This window comes from Corvus cornix, chromosome 9 (assembly GCF_000738735.6).
Source record: "Corvus cornix cornix isolate S_Up_H32 chromosome 9, ASM73873v5, whole genome shotgun sequence".
In the NCBI taxonomy this organism is placed as follows: domain Eukaryota; kingdom Metazoa; phylum Chordata; class Aves; order Passeriformes; family Corvidae; genus Corvus; species Corvus cornix.
This window is the reverse complement of record NC_046339.1, coordinates 9,337,013-9,357,612: the sequence shown is the minus strand read 5'-3', so window position 1 is coordinate 9,357,612 and position 20,600 is coordinate 9,337,013. Positions and strand designations below refer to the sequence as shown.

Sequence of the window (20,600 nt, the reverse complement as noted above, 5' to 3'; positions counted from 1 at the left end):
GTAATATGTTTATCAGCTGAGATTTGTGTCTTGGAAACTTAATTTACCTTTTTATCTAATGCTTTATCACTAATGCATGGTAACGTTTCCTGGCAGGATATGCATTGTTAAAATTCATTTGTAGGAACGCAAAAAAAAAGCATAGAAGCGGATGGCTCCTCTTCTGTAAGATTCAAAAGTTTTAAAGCAGAAAAGGAAAATGCTCTTCATGGTACCTGACATCAGTCCCACCATCCTACTTTCCCATGGGGTGACTCCTATCAGTGCTGAGATATAACGGAGCCCGAAGACTAGGTGTGGTGGCAGCTGTGGCTGTCAAGTAAAGGAAAAGCTGGGAGGGGAAGGCTGGCCTTGTCAGGGCAGTGTCTCAGCTACACAGTAATTTCCTATGAGCTGATTGAGACCTTGGGCAGACTTTTTGCTAACAAAACCACTACCACATGTCAGAACTGATTTTTTATTTTTCCCGCCATTGTCTTTTTGCCACTGAAGGAGTCAGCATTATCCAGTGGTCAGTTATCCAGCTGTCTGCCCTCTGTACCAGCAAAGCCTCTCAAGCAAGTTAACACAGTTTTTTTTGGGGATGAGTGACACATCAGTGCAGCAGCCAACTTCAGTGACATGGGAATGGTCCTGGGGCCTGAGGCTTGTCTTTGAGCAATTAGTTGCTATGATCACAAATAAACGGATAGACTGTGCTTCAGAGCTCCAGTTCCCAAGCACTGTTAAGTGCTTTGTGAAAGAAAGGAAAAAATAATCAAAAAATAATCTGCAGTTAAATTAATCTCCTCTAACAATGTCTAATGTGTTCTGAGGACCGGTGCTTGAGGGAAGGGCGTTGTACAAAATGACAGACAGCAAAATATACATAACTCTTTGTGCAGGGTTTTGAGGTATTAGGAAATAGAGCTCCCAACACTGGCACATCACTCTCTGATTAAACACTGTGGTTTCACCAGCTCGGGACTGATTACTTTAGAAAGCACTAAGTATTTGTCAAATACTCTTCCTTCGGATACTTGACATCCAGATCCTTTTGTCTTTGTCGACTTGCCTCAACACCTCTGCTTCTCAGCAGGCTGGGTGTGCTCCCTCCTACCCCCCCTCCTGGCCCCAGTGCCATGCCCTGCACTGTGTCTCAGTCTTAAATTCTTGCATAAAAGTATCTGGTTGCACAGGTTGATCCATGTCATTTGGGTGAAGTGAGGGACCAGGATGAGAGAAAATACTTGCATCTAATGAGCAGCTCTGTGCCCTTGAGTCTATTAAAGAAAAAACCTCTTCCCCTTTGCAGATGTGAGGAGGGTGTGTAGCATGGTTCCTATGTCCTGGCTAGCAAGACACCCCAGGAAATGCTCTTTGTTTTAACTATATCGACCATTTCTAGTGTAAAGTGTTTTTCCAGCCAAATCCATAGCTGAATGTACCGTACATTATACGGTTATGTTACTAAAAACAAATGATGAAAAACATCAACATTGTATTTTAAATTTGCCACAGGTGTTTCTTTATTAGTTGCTGCCACCTCTTAAAATTTTTCAGGTCTGTTTTTCAGGGTTAGTCAGAACAGCATTGGAATAAATATCTTCCTGCCTGTGTTGCATCTCCTCAGCTCTGAAATGAAAAGTAATGTGGGCTTAGCAAAACTGCTTCTCTTCCCCAAGCTATGCCAGGGGAAGGTGCTTTATATCTTTACTGAGAATACATAACCTTTTCTTCACAATAAAAATACACCCTCTGAAGCATTAATTATTTTTGATCCATGGTTGTGAAAAAAATTCTGCCCCAAAACTGTCAGATATTTCCAGCACAGTTGCTCTGATAGTCTTAATGTTCAGAAATATATTTAAAAAGTGAGCTTTTCATGTATCATTGATAATTGAAAATGAATATAGGCAGAGTTGATTTTTAAAAATTTTCACTGAAGAATGTTTAAATCATGCCTTAATGCATTAGACATTGCAGGACATTTATGCTTGTGTTAACACTATAGTTAAAGCTGAGGTTAGTCAACCTTTCTGTGTTACAAGATTAGAGAAGTGAGTGCAGGTTTACAGTAAAGCTTGCTTGGGGCAGAAAACTGACCTGAGAGGTTTGTTTTGAAGTCAGTATTTTACGGACAAAGTTTGGTAAGTTCACTCTGTGATTGTTCTCAAAGTAAAAATGCTGTGTGTTGAAATGGTTTCATTTCATCATGTTGTACCTGTGGGAGGACTTACCTGAAGAATTTTCTCTTACTATGAGACTTTGCAGCTGGTGACTGCAGGGTGGAATCTTGACACATGTACTTCCACTTGACTATGAGGGGAGGGAAAAAAAGGGAATACTTAGAGTCTTCAGGATGTGTTTGAACTTTTGAGGTTTGCTTTGGAAAAGGTAGTGTTCATTAGAGGTGGATACATTCAGGATCTAGTAAATCATACAAGTGCACGTGGCGGTGTTGATACGATAGATAAGCATGTTGGGCCAGTGATGGGGAAACTTCATCCTAAGCAGTTTGTTGGCATATTAGATGGGAATGAGCCACTCCCTGTGGAGGTCAAGAGTACACTGGTACTTGTGTGGCAATTTTTGACTGTTCCAAAAAACCAGTAGTGGTTTAAATTCCTAAACAATGCATAGTTACATGAACTGAAGCTTGCAATGTTTTCGACCTAATATGCTGTACTGACTTACACTACTAAAAATTCTGTGTTTTACCATTAAAGAAAACAAAGACAGACTACTTTTTGTATTGGGAGGGCTGTAGCATGCTTGTTTTACAGTACCTCAGTTGCAATATCCATATGTTTTATATGGCTTGCTGCAACTATACAGGTGAGAAAGTGTCTCACCCCCAGAAGTGAGACTGATTTGTGTAGTAATTTACTTTGACCCCTAAATTTAAAGCACCATAGCAGCTTTCTGTTTCTGCTTTAGGTCAGGTCTCTGCTTTTAGGGCTTGCAGATCCTGGCTCATTGTTGAATACTCATGGCAGTTTTGAAGCTGTTAAATGCCTGAGTTGCATCTTTCAATTACAAATTCATAGCTTTCTTCAGTGTCATTTGCAGTGTAATTTGGTGGGAACAGCTCACAAAATCATGATGAGAGAATAAAATAAGAGGCACACAGTTGAATGGTGTGAGAAGTGAGACTGGTTTTCATCCAGTTTTTGAAGAATTGGCCTTATTTTTTACAAGCCTAGAATAAAGGTTTGATAAATTGGGGGTGTATGGACTGTGTTAGGCAAATGAAGTAATATTCTGTTAAGAAATTATGAAAACCATTCATGTTGTTGAGTTTGGGTAGAAGGTTTTAATTGTACTCCAAGGACTCTGCAAAGTGCAGTGAAATAACTTGCAGGAGGTTTTAAGGCAACTTTACAGTTGTGGTCAAATTAGAAGGAAAATTACGAGCTAAGAACTGAGAACTTGCTTAGTTTTATTTTGGTGGAGTGCTGTTAATATTTTACAGGGAAGCAGGTTTGATCATGCACTTGGTGTGAAGTTTGTGTTGCCGATAGCCTTTGTTCTGCAGAAGCCTCTCAGGGAGAGTTTGAATGTTTGAATCCTTAGGGGAAGGATGCCTCTGGTAGAGGTGCCTGGCCGTGTCTGCTCATGGCTGGCCGCACAGGTGATTGTTGTGGGGTGGGATCCAGTCCCTCCCTGGAGCTGGAAGACTTGGTGTGAACTGGTAGGTTATCGATAACCTTTTGTATGTTTAACGAGACAAATCCTTCCGTTCAATTGTTTCACTGTGAACAAATGCTTATCACCGGATGATTTTGTGTACCTTGTGTCCCTTTTAATTTGTTTTGGATCAGGGAATGTAAAAGCTGGTGTGTGGAAGGGGGTGAGGCAGGGATGGAGCAAGTATTCCCCAGCTTGTTAGAGTTGCTTAAGCACAAGAAATGCAGTTGCTCCCAATGCCATATGTGCAACCTCCTGCTGTCATTTGACTTCACCCAGTGCTGTATAATTGCGGTAGGGGTTATAAAGTATTTAATTCCACAGTCTGTGGGCAAGGATGGGAAGACTGAGGTGGGAGAGTGTGTGCATGTTTCAATCCTTCCCATCGCCAATCTCTACCCCTCCGTGACCTCCGTCATTTACTTTGCACATCCTCCATCTCTCAATGCCAGGGCCCAGTGCAGCCCAACTGTGGAGGTGGAAGTGGTACCTTGGGTCCCAAATGGAGCAGTGGGATTTCAGTTTGGATCCTCAGCAGCCTGAGGACAAACTGCTGTGTGAAGTGGTTTTTTTTCCTGGTAATGGTGCTATGGCACAGTTGTAGCAGGGTACATGGTAAACCAGCAAATTAGCTTCAAGGGTCAACAGGTATTTCAAAACGAGGCAGGGAATGTAAGGAGGTTTTAAGCAACAAGGAAGTGGTGGACTTAATGTTTTACTGGAGAGGGCATTAACTTGGTTTTCACATGTCCTTAGCTGTTGAGACAATGTAGGTGCTTTGGGTACTAATAGTCTTTGGCATGGTACCTGTCGTTGATGGGTAGAATGGGAGCAGGCAAGTGTGAAGTTTGCCGTGTTAAAGCCAACAAATAAACTGCTTTTGCTGGTAAAAAAGCAAATGAAAGGGGTTTCCTAAAGCTGTGGACTGCTTGGGTAGGATCTGAGATTTTGCCCATCTTCCTTTTCTCTTTTATCAGCTAAGATGAATGGCGAGTCAGTGTAAGCTGTATGGTGTGTTTCATTATTGGAGACCTATCAGAAGAGCTGGTTAATAATCCAGAGCATTTGGATTCAATGTGATAAAACTAATCATAACAAAGTACTTCAGTGCCTCACTTGAAGCTATGAAGAAAATCCTGTTATCTTAAAAGTATGTGTATATGAAAGGGCTAATTTTTTCTTTCTTAACAAGATAAACATAAACTCATTGGTGAGTTTATGAAACAGTACTGTTTCCAGAGGCTACTTTCCAAACTTCCCTGAGATGAAGTGAAACTGAGATTTAGTGCTGTCACTTGTGGAGTTTCAAGAATACTTCTCAAAGACTTTTTAAGTTACATGGGAGAAGTTGTTATGGAATCAGTTTATTTAATGTATATCCGAATAGTTGTAATGAACATAAATTTCTTCATTTTTTGGAACAGCCTGCCTTTTTTGCTGTGTGCTTTCTTCTTTTGTCAAGTTGCTTAAACAATTTATCATTAACACATTTACTGTATTACAGTTTGACTTTCTAAATATTATTCAAATAACTACTTCTAGGTAAGGAAAATTGTGAAATGTCATCCCATACTTACTTTTACCCAGAGGGAAAGACTGAACAAGTGAAGATTGCTTTGAGTTCATTTGATCTGTATGAAGCAGCTTTGAATTTCCTGGGCTTGTTTAATGAACATATTGAAAGCCCGGTGTAGCTGCCCTTCTCAGATCCAATAATTGTACACAATGTACTGCAGGGGAGAGATAGTCTTTTCCTTTCTGGTTAAAAGGACTTGCGATCTGTCACTGTTGGTAATGAATGTTTGCAGGTAGCACAGTCCAGATTTAGTGTTTGAGCTGGCTTCCTTGTAAAGATTTGGTTTGATTTCCTTGTTCTGTAATTTCCAGTGCTCGAGCGAGGGTTCTTGTTGGATGACTAACACATTTCGGCACTGGTTACGGCACTTTTGAAAACCCAGTGTTTTTCATATATTAAATATTTTATTAATGACATAAGCAGGTGTCAAGGCTAGTTCACAGTCACATGCTTTTGAGCCGTGCTTCTGAATTTTGCGATTCTCAGATTTATTTTCTAAGAGCGTTGAATGGGGTTACCACTTGACGCTGTTCTGCTTCCCCATGTGGCCCATTAGCACCTTGGCTTTGTACCTTTTAATGCAACCAAGTGCATAATTTTTCTTGTATTTCTGCATTTTGTGTTTCACTCTTTGCTGCATGTTTAAGAGAATTGGAAGTGTGTTCAGAATATTGAGAGGAGTGTATTGCTAAAGGTGAAACCTGATGCTTTCTGTTTGAGGTATAACTCTTCTGGGCAGTGACACAGGAAGCTCATCACTGCTTTTGCATAGCCTGTGAGACACAGTTTGCTGCAGTTTGCAGCCATCCATTTCTGACTGGCACACAGAAGGTATCCTGAGGCAGAGGGGAGAACTCAGGTCAAGTTGTGGGGCAGAGTCTGTCAGTGGGAATATCTGGCTGTTGTGTGACTGAGCTGCACATGTGTGGTGGTGGGCTTCATCAGATTAAACCAAGAGATATAACTGACAAAACTGAATATAAATCCTGTATTACTAATATCTGGGAATGGCCAAGCTGTTAGGACTTGGAAGCATGATTCAAAGATTTGCCAAGTTAGCCTGTGATGATCACTAGGAGAAGAGTTTGCCCAGGAGAAGTGAGTTGTAAAGTAATTCAAGACTTTCTAAAAAAACCCTCTTGCGCAATGAGAGTTTAATGACCAAGGTGATGGCTTTATGCTGCCATCGTCAGTGTTTAAATCCCCAGTATTTTTTATTTTCACCTGTTTTTACTGATCTCATAATTGGCCATTGTTACAGAACGCATGTGGAATTTGGTTGAGACCAACTTTTCTTTGCTTTTTGGATGGAATGCAAACTACCTATTGCAATAAAGTTTCTGTACTTGTGATTATGGGCACTGTCAGTATTTCCATTATAAATTTCTGGATTTTTTTTTAAAGGAGCTTAAAACTTAAGTTGTAAAAATTTGTTCTTGGCAGAGAACTTGTTTACAACATCTCAGCTCAAGTAAGATTTTTTTAATGAATTTTGAAAGAGGGAAGGAAAACCTGAACTGCTTTGTTAGTTGATGTTACACAGGTGAAGTATACACTGAAATCTCATGTTAACAAAACTCAGCTTGTGAGGAAGTAGCATAACAGAAACCCCAGTCTTATTCCCTTGTCCTGCATTACATTTTAAATTGAGTGTAACAATTGAATGTAACTTTTGATTCATTCTGTGGAAAAGCTTTTGATAAAACATATTCATTGCCTGTCAGGAAAAACAGACCAGAGGGTACCAGGCATCAAGAAGCAGGGAACTCTGTAGTGGCCAGCCCTTCCCACCACTGGGAAAGGCTTTATGATAATGGTAAATCTATTTCTGAAGGAAAGCAGTAAGAATATGCCATTCCTATTTACTCCATTTTTCAGTGCTGCAGGGGATGCTCTGAGACCATGTTTAATCAATGTATATTTTCACTGGATTAAATAAACCTGAATATTGACGTCATGAAAATAAGCTGAGAAGCCTGGTGGTGGATGCTGATGCATTTTACTCTTCTAATAAACACTGCTTCGAAATTCAATGAAGCGTGCCATGTTGCTAAAGGTAAATGCAAACAAACTGAGCTATGTAGACTGTTTGCTTGAGGTGCTGCTGTTTAATGAGATTCATCACCAAGTAATGTGAGTAGATCCTGGTGACGCAAATGCCAGCAGTCATTCCCTGTCCCATTTCAGGAGGAAACCTGGTGATACTGATGGTTTTCACTAGAAGAAGAAAAAACACTGCAGCAATATAAGTCCTCAGCAAAATGTTGAGCATCACTCATCTTTACTATGCCTTGGGATCCTAGTTTGCTTTAACTTCCATTAAGATGGTCTCCCTTCAAATGCAATCTCTGTGTAACCTTGTGCTCCTCTATTCCCCCCCTGTTAATGTGCTTTATCTTTAATAGAAGCTTCCTAAAAGTTCTGTTGAGCATCCACAATGTTGTATATGGTTTGGTGCATCACTCAGCATGGTGTGTCCCTGGTTCTGACTGGGGCAGCTGAGCACAGCTGAAAAACAAATAACCCTGGGAAGGGTGCATTTTGTCAGAGATAGGGGGGTGTGGAACCTGTGCCTTCAGTGGGCGTGTTTGTGCCTTCCAGCAGGAATAGACAGACATACCAATTCCCTGGAGACAGACCAGTGACTGTGCTCTTGTGCCTTTTCTTCTAGAGTTTCCTTCTGTTGTGGCAGGTTGTGTGCTCACTTTTAAAAAGAGATCAGTTCTTTGGTAGTGTTGCTGTCGTGTGTGTATCAATGAAGCTGCATAATAAGAAAAAGTCACAGGAGAAAGGTTCCAGAGTACACCTTGGTGAACTAGTTTTGCTGCTGGAGGCGAGTTCAGTGAAGAAGTTTTTATGAAAACTGCAAGGATTTTTGTTATTATAATAGACAATTATCTAAACATTTTGGAATCAGAGAATTTGGTTCTAAACTAGTTAGAATTCTGGTTTTAAATGTTTTGTCCAATGTATGAACTGATTTTGGAAAGGCATGGATAACCAAATTGTCAAAAATTCTTGTTGGTCAGTGTCTGAAACCTATGAAGAGATAGCTATGCTGTCATTATAACTGTGAAGTCATTCATGTTTTGCTTCTGTTTTGCTGTTCTAATGATACCTCCAGGTGTGATACAACTGAATGATGTCTGAGGTCATCTTTAAATAGGAATTCAATAATTGCTCTGTTTAGTGATGAGCCTGTTAGCTTTGTGTGGAAATAAGAATCTTTTTTTATCCCAACAATAGAAAAAATAAGTGATGTTTTGTTTTTAGAACTGTGTGACATTTGTTTCTATTCTGTCTTGATTTCAAGCAGCAGCTGAAAATAAACTAATGCTGGTCTTTGATTATATGAGTTCCTGCTGTGAAATCTAGGGTTCTGAAACCCTGGACATGTTCTGTGGTTAAGCCTTGGTCCCTGGGTGGGAAGAAGAAAGAAAGCTTCCCTCTGTTCATAGAAAGCTTACTGATGTGTTACTGTCTCTGATAAGACCTCAAGAGTTAAGTAATGCTTTGAAGTATTTGAAAACATTGATCCTCACATGTGCATGTAAACCAAATATCATCCCCATCTTCTGAGTGGGGAAATACCCCCTCACTTTCTCCTGGGACACCTGCCTCCCCCAGCTGCCTTAATGTGGGATTTTTGGCATGGTCTTCTTTAATACCTGTGGAGCAGAGTGACCTAAAATACTTAATAAATTCTTAATATATGAAAATTGTTCAGATATTTGTGTTTGTTACCACATGTGCATGCGTTGCTATTTTCAACCTTCTTTTCACACTTGGACTTTGCCTTGCCAGCCGTGTGAAATTCAGGTGTAACATCTTCAGGACAAAGTGTGCAGGTCTGTCTAGCACAGTGTCAAGTGCTGCAAACTTGGCAGCTTGGCTTGAGTGAGTTTCCAAAAGTCATGGGCAACTGAGAGCAGGATTATTTTCCTTGAGCAGGATTACTTTCCTTGTGCACTTTGTAAGGAACTTGTTGAAAGTCTAAGACAGATATGGAAGCCTAGGATTTCCTGCCTGTCATAGTGATTTAATAAAGTCAGTCCCACCTGCACTTTCTAGCTAGGCATTCAAGGACTCCTTGCCCAAATAAATGGATTTGTAGCAGTTTTAGCTCATAGGTGAGCCTTCTCAGTTTGAGAACCCAGCCTATTTGCAGGAATCTTTGAGCAAAATTGTGCTGCTGTCATCTCCCTCTTCTTTTCCACAATCCCTTGGTGTTGTATTTTGCAGTGAGATTCTGTCCAGGGTCAGAATTTGCTGATATCAAGTCAAGTGAAGGAGTACATTTGCCTCACAGCTTGCCTTCTCTTCAGAAATTATTTTAAAGGACGCAGAAAGGTCTCAACAATTGAGGAAGCTGTTCTCTTTTATTCCCCAGTGAACCATCTGTTTTTCTTTTCCTCCACTTACCGTGCTTGCAGGGATTATCTCCTCCAGTTCCTTTCTTCTTCGGGTGGTCCTCTTCAGCCTGGCTGCCCCTGTTCTCCCACAGCTTCCCCTGAGCACAAATCCTTTCCAGCCTGTCCTGGGGTGATGGGGAAGGTACTGGATTCATAGTGGTCTTGGTGTGTGTGACTGGAAGTGGCAGCAGTACAGCATGGCAAAACGCAGGTAGCTCAGTAGTTACGTCTCAGTCCATTTCCTAGAGGATGGAGCTGCTCATAGTTAGAACCACTCTGTCAGATGGTACCTGCTGGCTCCTGCATGGAAAATGTAATGCTAAAGTGGATTTCCAGTCTTCTGCTGCTAAAAGTTTCCTGGAATGTGTCTTCATCACCTGTTATCAAATCTCCTTACCCTGACACCAAACCATGACTATTTGCAAAGGAAGCAATGGGTGGTTTTGTGCAGGTGACTTTAACAGTATTGTGCTGGCGCTGAGGGAGGCTGTTGTTCTTGGCTCTAGCCATCTTTTAATGCAATTGAAATCTGATTTAGAAATTAATGTAGGTGCCAGTTTCACTGGTGTGACAAGGTAGAGACCATAGGAGTAGGAACTAATTTTGCCAAGCTCTGAGACAGGTATAGTGGGATGCAGTCAGCCCAGAGCAGCTGCATTTTAATGCCTTTCATATCCTCAGAGGAGCAGTGGAACACAAAACAAGTGCAAGAATGTTCCTGCAGAAGATAAAAAGAAATAAAGACAGGTCAGTCCAGCAGTTGACTGAATGCAGCCATGAAGATGGATGACTGGAAAGGCTAAGAAATGAAGAACTACTTTGAAGCACTCCTAGAGTGGGAGTCTCAGTGATGCTTCAGCGATGACTTGTTTAGGTTCCTGATGCTCTTATCCCACTGTGTGAATAAATAAGAAGACCTGGGCTGATGGAACACACCAATCAAAGGAAGTTCCCACTGGGGCATACAGAGTCCGAAAACTTCCATAAATTGTTCTGTAATATGACAGTTTCCAATTATGGGTTTTCATAATAAGAGGCTTACTGGCAACCAGTAATGCACGTTAACTGTGGAAATTTCTATTGCTTTTCTTGGCCCCCATGCACTTCCTGAACAGTGTGTGTTTTGTCCCAGGTGTCCCATTCTGGGGCTTTGAAAGTATGTCACATCATGTGTGGGGCTGAGACCCCTGGGAGCTGGCATTTAGGACCCAATCAAAAGGAACAAAAACTGCAAGCGAGGGGCTTAAGGTATGAGTGCCAACGTGTAGATGCTTGGCTGATTTGTTTGTTTCCTGCCTTGATAAGTTAAAGTGTTGATCACCAGTAAGAGATTTTCTTAGACACATGGGAAATAATTTTTATACATTTCTGAAAAAAACTTCAAACCCTTGGGAGGTATAGGTATGCAAATATCTTGGATAGCCCTTCCAGTACTTTTTGATTTGTTTGCATTGTCAGCCCACTTTCTTCTTACGGGCACGTGCGGGTACAGGCTTGTTTGGTTTGTGAAATGTTGAATAAATCTTCAAAGAGTTTCATTGTTTCCAGGAAATATGTTTTTTGTACATGCTTGTATTGTTTGAAAAAAAAAGGCAGTAATGGATAATACTTTGGTTTGTGCAAGCCAACAGTGTGGATTTGCTTGGCATTGCAGCTTTCAAATGATACACACTCAGCACAAGTAGATTCTTTTCTGATTACATGCAAGCACTGTGTAATTATTACATCTTTTAAAATATGTATTGATTCATGGTATTGTCTTGAATTTGCAAATGATCCAAAAGCCTGTCTGCTTCTTTACATCGGATACAAACTGGGTATCTTTTTGCAGTAGTTTGCTGAAAGTGCAGGGATTTCAGAGAATCATACCTTTGAAGATGTAACCTTATGTTGCTCTCTTGTTCTAATCCACCCCTCTTGAGTGATTTATTCTGGGGACTGTGCATCATAGGTTTTGTCCTGGCACCATTTTTGTACTGTTGCAGTGCCTGTGCACATTACCAGAAAAAGATGGCTGGGAGACAGTTTTAAAAAAAAAAAAAGTTAAACCGAAAAGAAAAGAACACACAGACAAGAAAAGAAAACTGGTTCCAGTTAGTAGAGAGGGTTTTGCTGCCGGTGTGGATGGGGCATAATTTGATTTAAATGACTTTTGAAAAAGAGTTCTCAAAACTGTTCCATGCATTTTCTTCCTGGCTACTGTTGAAAATATGGAGCCGAATATTTTCTGTGATGTTTCAAACCAATATGTTCTGGCAACCTCAGAGCTGGGCCCTGTGCATTACACTCTTGTTTCCAGTTCACTGTGGCCTGGAGTGCAACACACAGCTCATGAGATGCACCAAAGTGGGAGGTCTTGTGAGGAGCAGGCAATACAAAGACCCAAGGTACAAGGAACATTTCACTGGGGTCCAGCAGGGAGGCTGCCAGTTTTAAGGGCCTCTTTTGTGAAAAGAATTTGCTGGTAGGAGATGGAAAAGCTGTTTGTGCGTCTTTGAATTTTGAGTGTGCAGGGGAAGGTTGATTCCTGGGTGTTGTTTAAGGCTGGGTGCTGAAGTGAATCTTTTGTGCTTCTCTGGGGTCAAACTTTTCTCACTTGGAGGATTTGCTGTATAGAGAGATCTATATATATGGGCTATGGCTGAGGATTCATCAGTGCTTTAAGTGTGACAACATCTAGCTCTATAGAATAGCATGTGGGTTGGGAAGCTGGGAGATGAGGTGTTTGCTGTATCACTTCTGCTCCAGGGACTTCTGTGCCTTGGGGAATGTGTGTGGGAAGGTCAGTGCAGTATAAGGAGGTATTCTGAAAATAGAGGCTGTGTTTTTAGCACCAAATCAAATCCCGGGGGTGGCAGCAGGAGTGGAAAGTGTGGAACAAGTTTGTTGATCTGTGTTTAGTAATACCCAGATCTTTGGTAGCGACTCCCAACAGCACTCCAGGTTGGCTTGCCTACAAAGGAGGTGGTACTGTGTTCCCTGCAAGGGAATCAAGGACCTTGTCCTTCCCCACATCTCTGACACCGTTACCCTCAGCAGTGGTTGATTCATGGCAGGTGGGGAACCTGTGCTGAGCAGGGACAGCTACTTCTGACAACTTTTTCCTGCTTCTCAGCAGTTAGAGAGTACAAAATGCAGGAGCGTACAGATGGAGCTGTTTATCCTGTTAGGAGAACCAGATGAAATGGACCTGAGGAAACATGGTCCTGATCCTAGGACTGTGTATCCTACAGGCAGCGGTGCAAGAGCAAGACTTGGGAGAGATGGGTCCAGGGAGAGCACAGAGAAGTGGCAGGAAGGGGGTGAAGGCAGGAATAGACTCAGGAGAGACGGGGCAGAGGTGACTGTCTCCTGGTCAGTGATAATGAGGTGTAGATAAACATGTTTGGAAGCAGACTGTAGGTGTGGGCTGAGGGCCAGGGAATGGGAATGGGGAGCTTTCAGAGGGAAATGACAGGTCAGAGACCAGATAGGGAATGGAAATACATGGTGTGGAGACAGTTCTTGTTTTAGCTTTAGGATTCAGAAAGGTCAGTCTTGAGAATTTTCCTTGTTGATGCTTTTCCACTTGTTTTTCTGGTTATTTGTGCAAGATGGTAGGAGAAGGACTTCAGATGGACTTGGAGGAACATGCTGTAACCCAGATTGCTTTGGTACAGCCTGAAGCACAGAGAGATGAGTGAACAGCTTAGGAATGAGGTTTATTGGTAGAAGTAGAAAGAAGTAGTGAGTTGAGGTGGCTGTTTGGAGATACGGGGTTTTTTTCTGCAGTTAATTCTGTTTCTTGTGCAGCTGCCTGACAAGCCTGGATGTAGGGCTGTCTGCTCAGGTTGAACTAAACGTGGATGTTCACTCAGCATGATTATTTGAATTAACTCTACAGTAAAAACTCACTTTGCAGGTTAGTCTAAGCAGAGGAGTTGCAGGATTCTGGGAAGGGCAGGCAAGATGGCTTTGGGGTTTCAACAGGTTTGATGGCCATACTGCAGATCTGTCTCTGTATTTTATTTTTGAAACACAAGCCTTAGATTTCATTTGTTTCTTTTCCGCTTCTCACCTACTGCAGTGGGTGCAAGTCAGAGCAGACTCTGTAAAGTCACTGTTTCCAAGAAGCCTTTGTGTACTCAGATCATTTACCCTTTGAATCCACAAGCAGGATGGTATTGTAGTGACTGCTGTGACAAAACTGTGTGTGACATCTGGGAACAACAGAGTCCATTGGGGAGGAGAAAGTACTCTTTTCCTGATCAAGAGGGAGAGATTTTAATATGGATGTTTGTATGATTATTGCATCCAATGTAATGTCTGAAATGTAAACTATAATGTGCTGTTATTATAAAATAGCTATCCTGGGGGCTGTTAGCAAGTGTTTCCAGTGATTTAGAATTAAAAGATTGTAAAAAGAAATCCCATTCCAAACAACAACAAACCCCCTCAGTATAACATTATTGTTATTTTAAAAGTAATGCCATAACTGTTCCTACTGAGACTAGTCGCTTTTACTGAGTTGTTGTCTTGCCAGTACTGTTTGGTGTATGTGGGATTATGAAAAGAAGAAAGGGTGCTTGGGACAGGTGTTTCTTTTCTTGTAAGTGCCATCTTTTCTCTATCCAAGAAGGAGCTAGAGTGAGCCAGCCTTTGTTTGGTTACTCTTTTCTGAAAAGCAAAGCTCTTCCTCACAATATTTATGGTAGCTTGGCTCTAGTATGTATGTATGAGCTGTGACTGCATCCTCGTGTTAGCCAGGCTCCGTTCCTACTCCCTCATGAGGGAACATTAGGGAACCAGCTTTTAAGTGAAGCCTGTTTAAAATGGCAAAAGCTGGGAGACGAATAGATGCAGGTGTTCACAGCACTGGTATGAAATGTGGTGTTTGTATTAGTGTTGTGGTAGCAACCGTCCTTTTAACGAGGGGATGGTAGTTTGGTCCAAAGCCCCTGTTTTCAGCTGTCCTCCTTTTGAAATAACCGCTTCTAACCTGTTTCTGAGACCTGTTGCTTAACCAAGACTCAGCTGCAGAGGGGACCAGTAGCTCTGACCTAAACTTTGTCTCCCTACCCAGTATTGAACATAATGACTTTTGTTTGGCTAAAGCAGAACTTGTGTTTGATCAAAGTATTTTTCAAAAGAAAGGCATCTTACCTTGGTTTGCAAACCTCAGAAAGTAGGCTTGGGCTAACACCTTGTTTTCCTTCTAGCTGTTCCCATATTCAGTCCTCCCCGTTTAATGTGAGTTCTTTGTGTGCCATGAACCTTCTTCAGCTCCCACTTGCTGTTGAGTGGACTGCTCCTTTCTGTACATGAGGAGCCTCTTTGTGCATCATGTCTGTCCTAGTGAAGAGAGTTACCACTAATGGCTTGTCACTTCTAAAATCTTTTGGGCAAGTTACACATTCTGGGCTTGAATACTCATTAGGAGACACTTTACTGGGTTTTGACTGACTTATGTAGAAAAAGGTTTGAGCTATTTAATCTCCATTCTTCCTCAGTATCCTTATGGAAATACTCTTTTTAATACCAGCTTTTTGAGCGAACTGAAGAATTAAAATTTTATTGAATCTGTGTCCAAACCAGCTGTAGTGCAGGTGATTCTGCTTTCTCACCTGCTGGATGCTTTTAGTGTAGGAGGTCTCTGCACGAGGCTCCACTGAAAGCAGTGACCCTGCGTGGAAAGTTTTTAGCAGTTTTTAGCCATGCAATGTGCATTCATCCAGCTGTGTCTAGTTTAGCAGTCATCCATGTCTCTTCTTCAGATCTATGAGGATTCATGGATTGCTTGTAAGGATCAGAGATAAATAGGAAAGAAAAGCAAACCTGTTAGTGTCAGGCTTAAACACTTTGGGGGCTTGGTGCATTTATTGGAAAGAGCCTGGGGGATAATAGCTCAAAGATTACTGAAAATCACTGGTCAAGTTTGGCCACTTACAGACACTGAGGAGGCAGCAGCAAAAACTCTATACCTGATCTGAGAGTAAACAGGCCTGGGCCTTGTCCTTGGGTGGAGGTTTAGGTGGAAAGTCTGTGAAAAGCTGGGATCTAACAGGACAGATATGAGATTCTGGCAGAGAAGGCCGTTTCTTCTGTAGCACAGGAGCTAACCCCTGTGCTTTCAGATGCACAGATTCCCAGTTCAGTTTTCTGTTGGAACAAATTCCTCCTGAGTAAGGACAATTGGTCATTCAATTGCTACTTCAAGGCTGGGCTGGATGCTCTCCTGTCCAGATTGTACAGGTCCATGCCAGGATGTTTTTGCCCACTAGCTGGTTTTTATTACACTTATGGTTGAAGTGGGATTTTCATTCAAAAATCTTGTGTTCTGTCAGCTATGACTTTACAAACTAAACCATTCACTGTGGGACAGAAACTTGATGCTTGTTCAGTGATAGATGACTGTTTTAAGCTGAAAGAAAACCTATTCAGACACTCTCTTCAGGATCAGAAACTCAAATAAACAACTGTCTTTCATCAAAATGTCTATTAAAACTTGTTTTAAATTATTATTAAAGAGCATATAAAAATAACAACCATAAGGTTGATATTTTATTTCCCAGATCAGGAAGTTAAGGTCCTCTAAGGGCCTTTAATGATGTTTGCATGTCAGTGGGGTCATACATTTCATGCATATGCAAGGAAGGGGAATCCCATTTTTCTTGGTCCATGCAGGGTCAGCTGCATTGCCAGGGAATGGGACTCTGTACTGCACATATGACTACATGATAGACTGAGCCAATTGTGTATTTGCTTTACTCTGTGTCTGTGATCAGAACTGACCCGTTCTAGCTGTGTGCATTATGCCATGGATAAGCTGCAATAATCTAAGAAGAAACAGGAGAGTGCAGTATCATCAGATTCTTGAGTCTGAGATGCTACTTGTAAGAAATGCTTAATATGTCATGGTTGGATTTTCTGCTGCTCATAGACAAAAGGATCCTGCTCTTTGGAATCTGTGTGATGAGCTCATGTTGGCCAGCATCTCTGATCATCTTAAATGGAGTAATTGTATCCACTGAGCTCCCGATTTTGTAAAGTCTTATGCAGCTTTCCAGTCTTGTGATGTGCAGCTTCCCTAAATTTTTGGTGTGATACGAGAAATTGTGGGTGAAATTCCCTGCTCTGTTATGTATGAGGTCAGCCTAAGTGATCTGTCTTGGCCATTAAAAGAAAACAACTCCTATCACCCAGGCTTGCCAGCATCTGGACATTTTGCTGATCTACTCTGTGTGGAGGTCATGATTTTGTGGACTCTGGAAAACTTTACTTAAAAATTCTTTTGCAAATCCATAAGGAAATGTGGGACTGAGGATTTAGGTAGTCACAGCTGGAGTATTGAGCTGCTGGTGGCAGCAGTGTGTGTCCTCTAGCTTGGGGGAAGCACAGCATTTTAAATGAAAAGCATTAAAAATGAAATCTGTATCTGCTACCTTCTTTAATACCACTTCAAGCATAACCCTTCCAGTGCCACATCTTTAGAGAAGCCTTTCCTGTTGTAAGATATATTTGATGTTGTTTGCTGCTTTACATATAGAAAACATACTAATTTAGGACCCAAAACCCATCTCACACTCTCCAAAGAAGGACTGGGAGAGAAAAAAATGCAGGCAAAACTTGAAGGGGTTGAAGAAAATGAACTCCTGCTGCAGTTGCACACTTGCACACATCTGGTGCAATTGAAATTTAAGAGCTGAATGCATCCACATCTGACCATGGTAGGGTCCAAGCATTACTGTTGACACTGGTTTTCTTTTTGGATAGGTACACTGGCAGAGTCACTAGCGTGTGGAGCCTTGTCAGCTCTCTAATCTAATAGACTGTTCTTGCCCAGACCATTGTGTGTCAGAATTTTATGTACCAAATGTAGCCAGGTTTAATAATCAGCCATTTCCCCACCTTCTGCCAAACTTTTTCCCTTTTTTTCGCAATTTAATGTTTGAGTCAAAATCTGCTATGGTAACAAATTATATACATGTTAAAAAATGAAAATAAAGATGGAAAGAAGAGTCACAAAAGGTAACAAGAGTTCAAAGCACTGTCATTTGAGTTTTTTATTTTTAAAGACTTGAATTTAGCCCCATTTAAAAATTGATTTTATTTCTGTTATGTATTGTGAAAAGCTTTCAAAGAAATGGATACTGCTTTGAGAGCATGACTGTAGCTCTGTGTATGTAAAGTTGTGAAAGTATTCCCTGTACAGGCATCTGATCTGATATATTCGCTTTTTAGTTACTAAAGAATAATTTGTGGAGCTTTTTGACTTACATTTTCTTGCTTGGAATAGTTAGTTGCCTTCAGGTAGCACCTGTTGAGCATATTTATGTTTATTTCTAGCAACTCTATAGATCATATAAAGTATGTTACAAAAAAGTTGTTCTTCTTGTTTTATTGCATTTTTTAAAGGGCCCTTCACTTGTCTTGCTGGTGGCATGAGTTGCTGCTGTTGTATACTGGGTTATGATGCTGAGGGCTGGGGACCTTGGAGGAGTATCTCCGGGGATTTACTTGCCTGGCAAACACCAGCACCAGATGGAGGGGAGCTCAGTCACCAGGAGAGCATTGGAATGGAGTCACCCAGTGTCTTTGTAATTTTAATGTTTAGTAGGTTATTTCTTATTCTGTACTGATTTTCGTCTCACTCTGAAGTACTATTGCTTAAGTGAAACATAAACATTTTGGAAACTGAAACCTGGATCTAGGATCTCCAGCTGTGTAGGTGTTTGCAGCTCACTGTTGGTTGCATGAAGGATGCTGGTAAAGGCTTGTGTGTCCAAGGTATCTACCACTTTGGTCATTGTATGCTGAGTTGGAGCAGTTTCTGCCCCTGTCACATGAGGGATGCCTTCCAGGCCTGTTGTCTGCTTCACTGGGACTTGGGCTCTTCTTCAGTAATTTAATTTGGAGATTTGTATAAGTAATGGCAATAATAGAGTTCCCTTAACAATAAAAACAGAGCTTAAAATAAATGTAAAGCTTGGTGCTGTGCCAAGCTGCCACAGTCCAGTTCTCTCACACGTCACAGGGCACCATGTTCTCTAATCTGTGCTTTTTCAGTCTGTTGCTAATTGTGTGGAGGAGCTTTGACATGATCAACTGGAACTGCTTAAGTTTTGGGACGTCCTGGGATGATTAGTGTATCTTGGTGAACAATGGTCTAAGCAACTCATTAAATTGTAGTGTATCCTCCTCCCTGCCTGTGTTTACTCCTAACTTCTGCAGAGCTGATTAGAGGCTTGGCAGGAACTCTATGGTTATGCTCTAGATACACTTTGGATACATTATTGTCACAGTTGAGGTATTGCAAAAGCTATGCAGTTCCAGTCTTTACCCTACTGAGGTACCTCTTTTGATTGTGCAATATCTGTGGCTAATTACACGGCAACTGCAGTGTGCCACCAGCCACCCACAATTCATTGTCAGCTCCTTGGGGATGCAAGTGAAAAAGGAAAGATAATGTTTTCTTTCTTCAGTCCACTGATTTAGCTTGCCTCTATTTTTTTAATCCCCTGCTCCTTCAGGTAATAAAGCCAGATGGTAGTGACAAAGAAACAGAAGTCACACATGAATCAGACGTCCCTGAGGATATGTTGGGGACTTGCATTCCACAAGAGACAGCAAAAGGCGATGCTCAAAGTCCGGATGTCATTATAGAAGCTCAATTTGATGACAATGATGCAGAGCATGGACAAGACCACTTGCAGGATATGTTGACTGATGACATTAAGAAACTTTCCCTGGATACTGGTGAAAAGGGTGAGTAGATCAGATTGCTGATTTAGGCCTTTATTTGAGCAAACTATTGAAGTGTTACTTGGTTGCCTCGCTTTGCTGTGAGATATAAAATACAGGCATAAAAGCTTAATGCCTTATCACTTCTATCCCTTTCTGCTAAACTGTCTTCATGGTTTTGAATGGATATTAATGGCTGGGGCTTATGTAGTTTTGATTGGTGCAAAGCAAATCTGCGAAACAGAAGTCATACCTTTAGATTTGCAGTTCTCAGGGCGGTCTGGGGACTGCTGGTTGCTGTTTAATTCAAGATGCTGCTGTAGCGGTTTCCTTCCTTGCAGCTTGGCTGGCCAATCTATGTGTCTCAGTTTGGGGATAAGAATATATTTCCTTGGGGGCAGTTAGGTTTGTTGCTGTTTTCAAACAGCTGAGTTATGAGCAACTTAAAGATTTGGTCCGTTTAAAAAGAAAATTGCAGTAAAACCTAAAGCCAATTATGCGATCTGTTTTGAAGGCAAACTTATTTTATTCTGAATCTGAATTCCATCCAAGCCATCAAGTGTTGCTCAGGGCAAAATAAAATCGGCTCCCCTGTCCCAAGACTAACGCTTAGGCAGCTCTTTGCATGTCCTTTCTAGTACTAAATCCCTTCCTGAAGAGCTGTGTGTTGAAAGGATTCTGACAATTGGCACATTTAACATGTGCCTTCAGCTGCTCATGAAAGGTTTGCTGGGACAGATATTCTGGTGTGTTCTTGTTGCTTGCCCCAGTTGTCCAGAAAAGATGGCAGTAACTCAGGACCTAAGTAGTTGTTGGACTCTGACAAATCTTGGTGGTGGTTGTAAAGCTGTCCTGTTTAACACCTTGTGTTTTCCTGAGATATTTGAAGATGCACAGACCCCTGCCTGTTCTGTTGGTAGACTTCCATTTTTCACACCCATCTGTTAATAAAACAGGAAATAATATTTGAAAGGAAGTGTTGTAGTTTTTATGACAAAACATTGGTTTCACCTCATGAATGGACCTGCGACCTTACCAGTTTGTGATTCTATTTCCTTCTGGGTATCTCCAGTGTTGAGTTCCTGCCAAGGCACGTGAACCAACTCATATCTTGTTCCATTCCTTTCCAGGATACAGCTTGATTTGGGAGTTACTAATCTTGTCTGTAGATGTTTTACACAGGTGGTTTTTAACCCCAGCTGTTTTACAGTCTATTGGGCCAC

At 41.4% G+C, this 20,600-nt stretch overlaps 1 protein-coding gene across 3 annotated transcripts in view; it reads left to right on the top strand.

Annotated features, from left to right (window-relative positions):
* DIS3L2 (DIS3 like 3'-5' exoribonuclease 2) overlaps positions 1 to 20,600 on the top strand; it is a 184,637-nt gene that overhangs the window by 38,985 nt on the left and 125,052 nt on the right. For all 3 annotated transcript variants that reach the window (XM_039556845.1, XM_039556846.1, XM_019284708.3), the window contains exon 7: positions 19,167 to 19,401. In XM_039556845.1, the coding sequence (XP_039412779.1) occupies positions 19,167 to 19,401 (235 nt within the window). The remainder of the gene's footprint in view (positions 1 to 19,166; positions 19,402 to 20,600) is intronic.